The sequence below is a fragment of the Capsicum annuum genome, chromosome 8 (genome assembly GCF_002878395.1).
Source record: "Capsicum annuum cultivar UCD-10X-F1 chromosome 8, UCD10Xv1.1, whole genome shotgun sequence".
NCBI classification, from domain to species: domain Eukaryota; kingdom Viridiplantae; phylum Streptophyta; class Magnoliopsida; order Solanales; family Solanaceae; genus Capsicum; species Capsicum annuum.
The window spans coordinates 93,476,519-93,489,118 of record NC_061118.1 but is presented as its reverse complement, the minus strand read 5'-3'; the positions used below and the strand labels follow the sequence as shown (position 1 = coordinate 93,489,118).

At 35.9% G+C, this 12,600-nt stretch overlaps 1 protein-coding gene across 1 annotated transcript; it reads right to left on the bottom strand.

The window, feature by feature from the left end:
• Positions 1-3,043: 3,043 nt before the first annotated feature.
• On the bottom strand, positions 3,044-4,771 carry LOC107838865 (zinc finger CCCH domain-containing protein 20). The gene has a single exon (XM_016682103.2). The coding sequence runs from the start codon at positions 4,274-4,276 to the stop codon at positions 3,233-3,235; it is 1,044 nt and encodes a 347-aa protein (XP_016537589.1). The 5' UTR covers positions 4,277-4,771; the 3' UTR covers positions 3,044-3,232.
• Positions 4,772-12,600: the final 7,829 nt, after the last annotated feature.

Genomic DNA, 12,600 nt, shown 5'->3' with positions numbered 1-12,600 from the left:
TATCTTTCTTTGTATAATGTAATATCATGATTATGAAAAATTCAATTTCAATATTATGAAGCGGAGTTATTTTTATTTTGTATTTGTTGCTATAATATTTAAATATTCAAATCTTTGTTTTGGTTAAATTTGAAGTGGGATTTGATATAATATATGATTACATGCATGCATGCATGGACTTGACAATTATAAATATCCATATATTAGTCATGAACAAGTCCCAACTTTATGTATTTTTACTAAAAAAAAAAATAACACTTGAACATAAAAAAATAAATAAAAAAATAAAGATCACATATGCAACGCGTGAACAAAAACCAAGTATCAACCATCTTACCTTTCATTCTCTATGCATCACTATTCTCACCTTCGAATTCCTCTAGTTAGAACTTTTATTTTTTGGAACCTTCTTAAACTGTTGTAGCCATAATTTTCCCTTCAAAAACCGACAACAATTTTTCTTCTCATAACATTTGTAACTTTGTTTATAAATATTGAGTTTGCTAGTTCTTACTTAAATGTAATCCTTTTGGTTAAGAATACCCATCACTCTGTTTGGTGAAGTCAAAAATTAATTTTTAGAGTGAGTTTGTTTATAGGTGTAACCCTTTTGTCCTTAGATTCGATTTCTCATGTTGTGTCTATAGTTGGCATAACTGAAAACAAAAGCTATGACTATGATTTTATCACTTGAAAAATGAGTTATTTTACTCTACAAGATAATACCACCAAGGGGTTGAGTTTATCTGATTCGCCATAATTAATATTGTAAGGGTACGAGGTGAGTTGCAGACTAATTTCAAGCTCGTTGTGAATTTAAGAAAAGAGTAAAACAAATGGGTAAGAAAAACTATCGTGAGTTTATAAGAGACGAACCAATACCTTTTAATGCTAGATAAGTTTTAGGCACGTTCAATATATGTTTGTCTCGAATAAGAATGCGGCAAACGCATCTTTCTGAGACGTTTAAAACAATTCGAGGATGCAATATTGCACTTCGGCAAATATCATCTTAATATTAATTGTCACTAGTTTAATATAAGATATATAGACAGATTTTAGATATTAAAAATGAGCGAACTTAGGCCCAAACATAATTTATCAAAATAGTTTAAGTCAAGATAAGTTAATAAAGGGACCGTTCTAGAACCACGGGACTCGAGGGGTGCCTCACACCTTCCCCTCGTTCAACAGAATTTCTTACTCAGTCTTCTGTTTTCTCAGACCATAATAAGAGTCATTTCCTTTTGATTAGGGATTCAATAAGGTGACTTGGAACACCATAACTCAATTTCAAGTGGCGACTCTGCTAATAAACTAATCCCTATTCAATATCGTCACTTTAATTGAAAAAACTCTTCGACTTGGCCCTCGGGCGAAAAAGGGGTGTGACTCAACCCGACTTGTTATTTGATGGGATTGGACTTCAATGTTTGCAGTCCATTTAAGAACAGAGCTTTTTAGCCCGATTCGATTAAGTTCATGCCTCGTGGGGCTTAAGCAATGTAGGTTGAGCTAGCTCGTGAGCCAACTCGTAAGTCAAATACATGAAACTATTTAGATTGCTTATTAATATTTTTACTAAAAATTACACAAATACACAACTTATGTTTTCAATATTATAAAAAATCTCAACTTTCTAAACATATTACAAAAATTCCGACATATACACAGAATGTTATGTATATGTCGGCTATGTTATGTATATTAATAAGGAGAGAGAGTAAAGTAATTTAAAAAATCGGAGAGAGTGTAATTACTTTTAAAAGGGTTGATATTAATGTTATTTATATATTTTTTTTATTTGATTTGAAGGATATCCTGTCAAAAGTTATTTAATTTCGCTATTAAAAGTATTTTTTAGAGTGTTGGAGACTTGATTAACAAGTATTAATACTATGTAATATTATCTGATAATATTTATGTTTATTAACATTTTAAAATTAAATTATAAAATATTATTTTTTAAAAAGTGAACTGGCCTGCGAGGTTTGCAGCCCGCAAAGTACTGTTGTGGGCTTGGTGTTTTTAAGCCCGTCATTTTGATGGACCAACCTAATTTGACCCGTCAAATGACTTGGTGTTTTTAAGCCCATCATTTTGATAGACCAACCTAATTTGATCCGTCAAATTCAAAACTCGTATGGACTAACTCGAATGAACTGAACCAACCCGTATTGACAGTTCCAAGTAAACGTATGCGAAAAGAACTATTCTATCATATGACAAAATACCAATCACATCAAAGTTATCCTCTTGTGAATTATCATATCCCCAAAAATTTACACAAGGCATTGTCTCTTCAAAACACGCCAAACCAATGGCCAGAGCTACGGCCAACGAAGGGTGATCAGATGAACACTCTTCACCAAATTTTTTGTTAATTATATAGATTAAATATAAATATTTATGATTATATACATGTTGTTGCATACTGTGACAAGCCAAAAAAGCATAACAGTGGTCAAGAATGCATTTCCGCATCAATAAACCTGGTTCAAACCTTGTCAGATGCAATCGTACTTTATTTTCTTTATTTTTTAAATAATTCTTTGCCTAAGAAAAAATACGAACACCCTTAACAAAAAATCTGACTCCGCCGGTTGCGCCAAAGATACACAGAATCATGTCTCCACCAAATACAAGCAGCTTTACGTAGTAGGATAAAGATTTTTACACTCATAATAGAAGAAAAAATACATCAATCAAGCTGGCATTGTGGTCCATATCCACTCAAGAACAAAACCTAACTTATCATTCCATGATATAATTGGGAACACATTGATTCAAGATCATCTCAAACACATGAAATGAAATTCAAGATTTACAGGCCATTGATATATACATAGATTATAAATATGAATTTCTCATAAACAAAATACTATACAAAACATTGTATTCCCTTTTCGAAATTAGAGCTAGCTAGAAACAATTAAAGAAACACTATTCAGATTAAGAAACTTTGAACCACAGTAGCGAGCAAAGCACTTAAGAAAAAGCTAAAATATTAGCAAAAATGGCAGAAATGAGATGCAAATCGATAGAGATTAAAAAAATACCCAAATAAGAAAAAGACAAAATAGAGATTAAAAGGCTAATCTCTCCACCAGCCGAAACTGCTATTTACAACCAGTAATCTTCAGTAATGACCATGTATATTTACAATAAAAGTCAAGAGGCCTCAGATCCCAAAATTCATTACCAGCAAAACAAATCATAACCCGAACCCGAATCACTTCAACAGTTTGGAAACCCATCCAACATCCGGAGCACCAGAGTCAAGAGAGTTCTCCATGCTCAGTTTAGCATAAATTTTGGCTCTGAGATCCCTTCCAGATTCTACCCTCTCCATAGCTGGCTCTTCTTCGCAACTCTTCTCCCACTGGTCGAACACTGCCAGTCCTAAGCCGATCGGATTCCGGGTCGGCGTTGTTGGCAGGCTCATGAACCCGGGTCGGAGCACTGATGGGCTCCGTGGTGAACCAAACACTGGAGAACCCATTTGTAACCCCCATGTAGGGGTAGGAGTACTACTCATACCTCTCACCATCCCAATTTGCATATTACGCATGGATTCAGCCAATCCATTAACAGAGTTAAGACTCAGTGATCCACGTGGAGTCACCGGAGGCGAGTCATATAGCGGAGACGACGAGAACGATTCAAATCCGAGTCGACTCGGAGACCCGTCGAACGAGTCAAGCAACTCAGCATGGCTTCGTGGACTGTTCTGAGGAAGAACACGGAGCTGCTCCGGCGTGTGAGCAAAAAAGCACACGCGCCGGTGGCAGTGGGTCCCATCCTTACAAGGCTGCGTACGATAGCGAGCAGGGTGAAGCCAACACTCGAATACGCCATGCGCGTACTCACATGCATCACCTTTCTTACATTGACCTTTACGAAACTCAGGACAAGAAGTGCCGGAGTAATGATACTTACGAGGATCTCTCCGGCGAGCCTTCTCGCCGGGATGAGCGTACGGACACTCCGTCCAGTCATGTGACCTTCCACGTGCACACTTCCTCACCTTGAACTCATACATACGGAAGTTATCACATGAGAAAGCGTCCACCGGAATGTCCAACCCATCAGAATCAAACATGACATCATTTACATTCGACGGCAGGTAACGCTGCAACGCCGTCAAGGCGTCGAAAGCAGAATCAGGACTAACGGAGAATGGGGAGTGAACATCAACCGTCTGATCATCCATAACATCCCAAGGAGGCACTTGGACGGTCGGATGTGAGTGAGGTGATCGGCCAATCATCATCATTTTTTGAGTCTCTCACTACTGCTTCTCCTTACCATGCCTGCAGAAGAAGCTGATGGATGCAGCAATATAAACTGCTTTATTAACCATGGTTAAGAGGTTGGGTTAGACTATAGTTCGGTTAAAATATCTACAGTTTACCTCTATCCACTATCTACTTACTCTGCTAGGGTAAAAAATTAAATTCAGAGAAGTAGATATCATCCCACTTGGCGCGGATTAGGAGGTCCACTAAGGTGGTTCCCTGTATACAAGGACACGTAGCATATTTTTCCTTCTTTGCCCGGATGTTTTCGTTTCCTCTAATCTATTATTGGATCATTAATTATACAAATTTATTCACTATATATTTACCAAATACAGCGATAGCTTAAAATAATTACCAGATATATTGATGGCTTAAAATAATTATGAAATGTTGTCTCACGTTTTGATAATGACTAATTGATATTGGAGGATTAGGTCTCTTACTTATTGTAACTTGTTGTAATTGTCACATCTCTGCATAATTTTATCCGCTAGTGCAATAAACTATGCAGGTGTGCAGCGTATCTGATTAGACACCTGGTTCAATCAAAATTCAACCCTGATTTATACACTACTATAAATAAAAAAAGGTGCTTCTCCTAAAATAATTTTTGCAATTTGAAGAATTCCATGGTAACGGAGAAAACATTCTCAAAGCTCAAGTTCTAAATCTCTTTGTGCTTAATGTCTAGGTGTTCTTGAGTCGAGTCTTGCTTTGTAATAGATTTACGTATCATATAAGAGTAAAGATTTCTTTTGGCAGTAGAGTTCTTAGATAGAGTTACCTAAGGTGCATCAATTAGAGTTAATCGATTTTGAAGTGGCTAAGTTGTGAAGAGGTAGTTGTAGTAGAGCTATTACAACATGTAGAATTTAGAGTTAAGTTCATTGGAGTCCGTAATCAATGAGTTTTTATTATAGTGAAGATTGAGTGTTTGTGAGGGCAATCTGTGTTTTTTCTTTCCTTGAGTAAGGAGGTTTTTACGTAAATCACAGTGTTCATTTATTTTCTGCAAGTTTTGATTGGTTACTATTTTATTGTTATTCTCCTAATCTTAGGGACCTGGTCCCTTGAACGGTGGTGCACCCCTACATTTCAACAATTGATGTCAGAGTAAGGACACCCTAAAAAGTTAACACTTAGAGTGATTTTTTGATCATGACTGCTCCATCTAATCTAGAGGAAGGACAATCTACTACTAGACCACCCCGCTTTAATGAGAATACTATGAGTGGTGAAAAATCAGGATATATGACTTCATTATGGCTGAGGACAATGAACTGATGGATGTAATACTGGATGATCCTCATGTGCCAATTAGGGAGGTCAAAGAAGGAGACATAACCAGAATGATTGTCAAAACAAGAAGAGAATATGATGATGAAGATCGCAAGAAAATTAAAAAGAACTTCAAAGCAAAAAAGTTACTTGTGTGTGGAATTGGACCTGATATTATAATTGAATTTCTGCTTGCGAAAATGCAAAAGAAATTTGGTATTGTCTGAGAACAGCTCATGAGGGTACTACTGATGTGAAGGAGTCTAATGTAGACATGTTGACCATTCAATATGAAGCTTTATCCATGGAAAAAGGAGAAACCATTCAAGAAATGCATATAAGGTTTACTAATGTGCTATAAAAATAGATCACTTTCAATGCTTAAAACAAGCAAAATATGCAAGTTTCTGAGGTTATTTTGTTAGATATAATACGTTTTGGGTATGTTTTGCAGGAAATCATATTTTGGATGCTAAGTTCATGAAAAGGATGAAAGAGTGTTTTTGGCTACTTTTGGAGCAACTATGGATGTTCGGGACACTTTTCGACTTGTTCGTGATTAAAACATGTTCTAGAATTGAAGAAGAGCTGAAAAGATGACTCCCGGAGCTTACTAAGTCAACATACGGACCGCATTTAGGACCTACGGACCGCATTTAGGACCTACGGACCGCATTTAGGACCTACGGAGCGCAAGTAGGCAAAGCAAGTGCCAGAAGTCCAAAATTATGAGAGTTGACTTGCTGGATTTTTCACATCCGATACCTGCACCCTGTACCTGCACTCACCCTATGGACCGTTGGTACTACCTACGCCCAGGGTCAGGGAGCAGGTACAGACCACGTGTGTCCACCGACCCTATTTTCTCCTATTTCGGTTGGGCTTTGGTTTTAGAGTTTTCTCATATACTATAGATACCCTTTATGTGTTTTTAGTAGGAGTTACAAACTTTTGATACTTACAAATATATATTGATTCCAAGATTTGATTTTGATCTTGAGATTCTCTTATATTGACTCTAGTTGATTAATTTAGTTACGGTTGTGTATTTTTATGCTTCTTATCATTGTGATTTCATTTATGGTTTTGATTATTAATGTTATTAATCTCTTCACAAGCATGCGCGTCTAAAAACCCATAGCTAGGGTTGTGGAAACCCTGGCGGATTGACGAAGTAGGGGAAGTGTTGTTATTGTTCTAACCGATACCCATGCATGCATTACTTTATCTTTATTATAATAATTTTTTTAATGTGTGCACATATTAGGATCCCGCCTAGATATGGCTACTTACTCCAAAAAAGGAGTAGTGACAAGAAAAAGATAAAAACAACAATAATTTAGATTTTAACTGTCGATCCATGCTTCTAGGTTTGATCTAGGTAAGATGGTTAGATTTCATCTAATTAACTAGAGACTCAAAAGGTAATAGTTAACTGGGATCAAGATAAGGGTTAGTAAGACGACATTCTGAGACTAAAAAAGTAAAGGGTAAAATCCTTTTGCTCGTCTAAAAGACTACAGAAGGTACATAACTTATCGATTCTACATAAAAAATATCGGGTTGGTACAACAAAGCACGATAAGCTTACGGAGTTAAGAAGCCAGAGGGAACACAATCCTAGTGTTCACCTACTACTGATTATAACTGGCGCTGATATAGTTACTTGATCGAGATTACTACATAAAACCTCCATTTACTTTTCTTGTTCTACCCACTGACTACAACTTTTGAGATCCACAATTTTACGTATTCTCTTGGGATTTGACCCAAACTTTTGTTGGGTTACTGAATGTTGACAGTGTTCCTATCGTCTTCTGGAAGGAGATATAGTTTGAACATCATCAAAATTTGACGTCGCTTCTAGGGAACACGATGTTGATTTATGATTTAAAGTTGTTGTCATTTTTGGGTGTTTATTTTTGTTCTTAGTTGGACATACGCCGGTGTATACCTAGCACATGGAGTAGAGAAAATCCCTTACCCCCACTGAATTCGAATCCAGATACGGTCCTACAAATACCTTGTAGGATGGAGCAGAAAAAGATGAGCTTTCTAAAGGGTTTTGTGATGTTGTACCTTACCCTTCCCCCAAAGGAGTACGAGATATTATTAATCGAAAGACTGGTAAGCTATTAGCTCAAGCTGAAGCTAAGAGAGGGTAATGGAAGAAGCTCAGTGGGTAGCTAGGGATGTAAAGCTAGATGAGCAGAGACAAACAACAGACCGCCAAGCAGTACTTGGTGGAAACCAGAACAGAGCTAGAGTTTCCCTTGTTTAAGTAATCCCAAGATATCAGTATGTGCATCCATATATAGTTGATGAAGAAGAGTTGGATATGTTGAGTCGGCAGAGATTGGAGCCATAGTTCCTCACGTTTTACCCTCAGGCATCAAGTTTAACATAACGAGTGCAATGATCCATCTCTTAAATTTGAAGGGTGTGTTTGCAGGTCTACCTACAGATAATGCAAATTTATACCTTGCCAAATTCGTCTGGATTTACAGTTCGTATACAAATCCAAGGGTGAATCAAGAAGTACTAAGATTAAGTCTGTTCCCATTCTCACTTACAGGAGAAACATCTTTATGGTTAGGGGAACTGGCAAGAGGCTCTATCACTACATAGAATGAGTTGCGCAAGAAATTCTTGAATAAGTTCTTTCCCCCATACAGGATGTTGCAGCTTAAGGACAAGATCTATTACTTCAGACAGTTGCAATCAGAATCTATGTACAAGACATGGTTTAGGTTCAAGAAGAAGCTGAGCATGGTGCCCAATCATCGATTGTCAGGGACGATCTTATTAGAGATATTTTATTGAGCCTTAACCATCAGCTCCAGATCCATGGCAGACACCATATATGGAGGGAATTTTATGAGACTATGCAGGAAGGCAACTTTGAGATATTAGATCAGATCTCGCTCACTAATCGAGGGTGGCAAACTCGGGAGGCTGAAAGGGATCTGACATATATGCTATTGGTGCCCCCTGGGACTAAAAAGTAGCTGATGACACAGTAGCGTAAGAGATTGAGTTGCTAAGAATTGATCTTGGGGGTACTATAAAAGCAGCTTGCAGCAGCGACTTTTGAGAAAGTAAATGAAGTAGCAGAACAGGGGTCAACTTCCAAAGTTTACGAGTCAAAATTGGAGGAGGAAGCAAATTATATAGATCATGAGTTGGATAGTTTTCAAGCCCAAGGGAAAAGGAACCAAGGTTAGAACTACTATGACAGGTACAGAGACTGTTGTAGAGAGTGAAATGGTGACTAGAGAAAAAAGGATGACTATAGAGAGAAGGAGATAGGTATATTCTACCTGGCAAACGAGATGCACAATCCAAAATGGAAGAGATGCTGGCTAAGATGGTGAAGGGTCAAGAAAATCAAGAGATCAACCTTAAGGAGATTAAGGCTGGTATTTCAGGATTGACCCAGAAGGTCGAGTCACATGCCATTGTTATCAAACAGTTGGAGCACCAGTTCGGACAGATGTCAACAACTCTAAACCAAAGGCAGCCAAGTACCATTGAGAAACAAATGCAAAATCCAAAAAATGATGGTCATGTACTTACTATAAGCCTGCTAAATGGGCCGGGCTGACCCGGCTCGACCCGGCCCAGCCCAGCCCACTAAGCAAACCCGGCCCAGTCAGCCCACGGGCTGTAGGGTACCAGGTCCTTGGCTGGGTTTTTTTTTGGGTTTGGGCCCAGTTAACCCAGCTCGAACCAAACCCGGTTTGAGCCCGCCGGTTATTCGGCCCAGATATATTTTTTTTTTAAATTTTGGATTTGGTCAAAATCTGATCGTTGGGCCCAACGGCTATATTACCATTTGGGCCCTTAAAATGACTCAATTGGCCTTTTTTAATAGAATTTTGTTTTCATTTTAAATATTTTTTAAATCCAAAAAAAATTTCTAGAAATACCCTACACTCTCAAATCATTTTTCACACAAATTTTCATTCTCTCAAATCTCATTCTCTCTCAATTCTCAAATATTCTATATATTTAAATTCCTAAAGTTCTCACTTTAATTTTTAATTTTTGCAATTACAAAGTACGAGTGAAAATTTCTAAAGTCTCAACCTTCGGATACTTCCAAAATTTGGTATTATCATTCCATTTCTTACGTTTATTTTTTAATTAGTGTATTAATTGTTGAATATTTCATTTTATTATATTTGTATTTTGAATTTTTTTAGTTTAATTTATAATATGGATAAATTAAGAATTCTCGCCACTAAATGTGTTAAAATTTTTTATCCCAGAAGTGGTAGTGGTAGCAAAAAGCGAATTACTAGCGGTAAAGGACTTCAAGTAGTAGATATACCCGTGTGCCTTTGCCTCCAGTACTGCTTGGTACACCTTTTGAGGAAGAAATAAGTGTAGGTCCTCACGATATGGATTATTAGAAGCTCAGGAAAATTAGGTATAGAAGAAGAAAATGAAGTAGATGCGGTTAATTTAGACGAAGATGATGAAAATATTGGTGAGACACCCATAGTAGGAAATACTAATGTTAGATCTGAATCGTTTAATCTCCCTCCCCGTCCTCCATGTGCCCCAAGAGCTCGTAAAACAACTAGTATTGCATTATAATTTTTTGAACGTATATTATATACTGAGGTGCAACGCAATATTTGTCAACAAATATATAAGCATAACAGCGGAAGCAAGCAAGGGGGTACGGATACGTTAATAAGACATATAAGTGATGCTCATGAAAGAGAGTTAAATATTGCATGAGGTGGTGCAGATGTTGGTGGGCCAACGCAAACTAGAATGGACCCAGCAACCGGTCAGGTAATGAAGAAGTATATAAATTGAGGGGCCCGAAAGAAATAGCTAAAATAGTAGTTATGGGTTGTTTGCCTTTTAGTTTTCTTTCTTCTGATGCCTTTATTCATTATATTCAAGCAATTTACAATCCTATGTTTAATGGTATTCCTAGAAGTACTTTTCGGTATGATATTTTTAAACTTCATTCACAATATTATTTTTATTTATCAACATTGTTAAAAAATATTCAATGTAGATTGTCCCTAACTCTTGATCTTGGTCGTGCTATAAATAAAAATGATTATTTAATCGTTACTTGTCACTGGATGGATAGTAATTTTGAGATGCAAAAAAATATTCTTGCTTTTTTATATGATGAAGATCGTAAATATACTGGAGATTTTATTGCTGATTCGATTGTTAAAGTTGCAGAATTTTATGGTATCGAAAATAAAATCTTATATGTTGCTTTTGATAATGCTTCTAACAACAAGACTTCTATAACAAAGTTAAAATCTAAGCTATCTCCACCGTTACCTGAAATTTTTCATATTAAGTGTGCAGTCATATATATAATTTAATTGTAAAATATGATCTTGAGTTTTTTGAGCTTTATATTGAAAAATCCGTCTTGCTGCTGGTTTTATTCAAAGAAATAATCGAAGAAAAAGAATTAGAGAATTTAAAGTTAAATGTCAAGAAAATGGACTTGCACCGATATTGATGCATGAGGAAATTAATATTAGATGGAATTCTATGTATGATTTTTTTAAAAACTTGTTATAAATATAGAGTTCCAATTACACCAGCTTTTAACCAACATTGTGGTTCATTTGCTGATTTCATGCTACATGATTCTGATTGGGTTGTAATTAATGATCTTGTTAAGTTTTTAGAAAAGTTTTATATAGCTACGGTTGAATATTTCGGTGCTTATTATCCTGTTGTTTGTAATATTTTGTCATATATAGCCGATATTTCTGGTTTGCTCAAAGAATATAAAAATAAAGAAGGTTATAAAAAAGCTGTTGGTGCCATGTTTACTAAATTTAAAAAATATTTTTTTCCGATTCTCCCTATTTATTTGGTTGGTGCTATGCTAAATCCGTGCATGAAATATAATACTATGTGCCACTTTAGTACTCTTATTTATGCTAACTTAGAAATAAATACTAACAATGCTTCTCAACAAGTACAACCTGATTTGTGGACGACTATGGGTGATGCGAATGAATACCAAGAAAAATTATATAATCACTATGCTGATTTAGTTGATTTAGCCGTACCTATAAATATCACTCCAACTGTCGCTCCTCATCCTCCCGAGGAGCCATTATCTTCTAAAAGGGTGTCACATAGTAGTTTTTCTAATTCCTTTTATGATTTACCTTGTTGGAACAATGTTGATGAGAGAACTTACACATCAACTTATCCAGAAGAGCTTAAATATTATCTTCAATCGCCGCCATAGGATCGCAGATGACGGATCAACATGTTGGATTGGTGGAAGAGTAATGAAACACAATATCCTGTGGTTTCAAGATTAGCTAGAGATATCTTGAATGTTTTAATGTCAACCGTTGCATCAGAGAGCGCCTTTAGTCAGGGACGACGACAACTTGGAGACAACCGACACTCGTTGGGAAGCAATGCAATGAATGTTCTAGTTTGCTTCAGATAATGGATTAGAGTGGAAAGAAGAAATCAAGGAATGGAAGTAGAGCCGAACGACGAGCAGAAACTTGAATGTCTTCACGGGAAAACTCAGCAGAATCAAGTCCAATGCATGGTTTTTCTCCTGTTGACTTTGACTATCCTATGCAAGTTTTTGTTAATATTAACCCGAATGAGTTGGAAAAAATGATGCATAATTTGTAGATTTTTCATTCATGTAAATTATAAATTTTGGATCATTTTGCAATCAATAAAATTCAACATTCATTCACTCCTTAGTCCTTACTTTGTAATTTTTTTCATTTAATAATTTAAATTGAATTTCTAGTTTAAATTAAAAACTTACTTTTAATATATTATTAATTTACTATCAAGTATTATTAATTTATTATATTAAGTAGCATATGTTTTGTATATTTGTGTAAATAACTCCTATAGATGTGTATATTTAATGTATTCATCTGTATATGTTTTATAAATTGTATATATATATTGTAGTATATATATATATTGTAGTATATATTTTATTTAAAGTAGTACATATATATTGAATGATGCGTATATA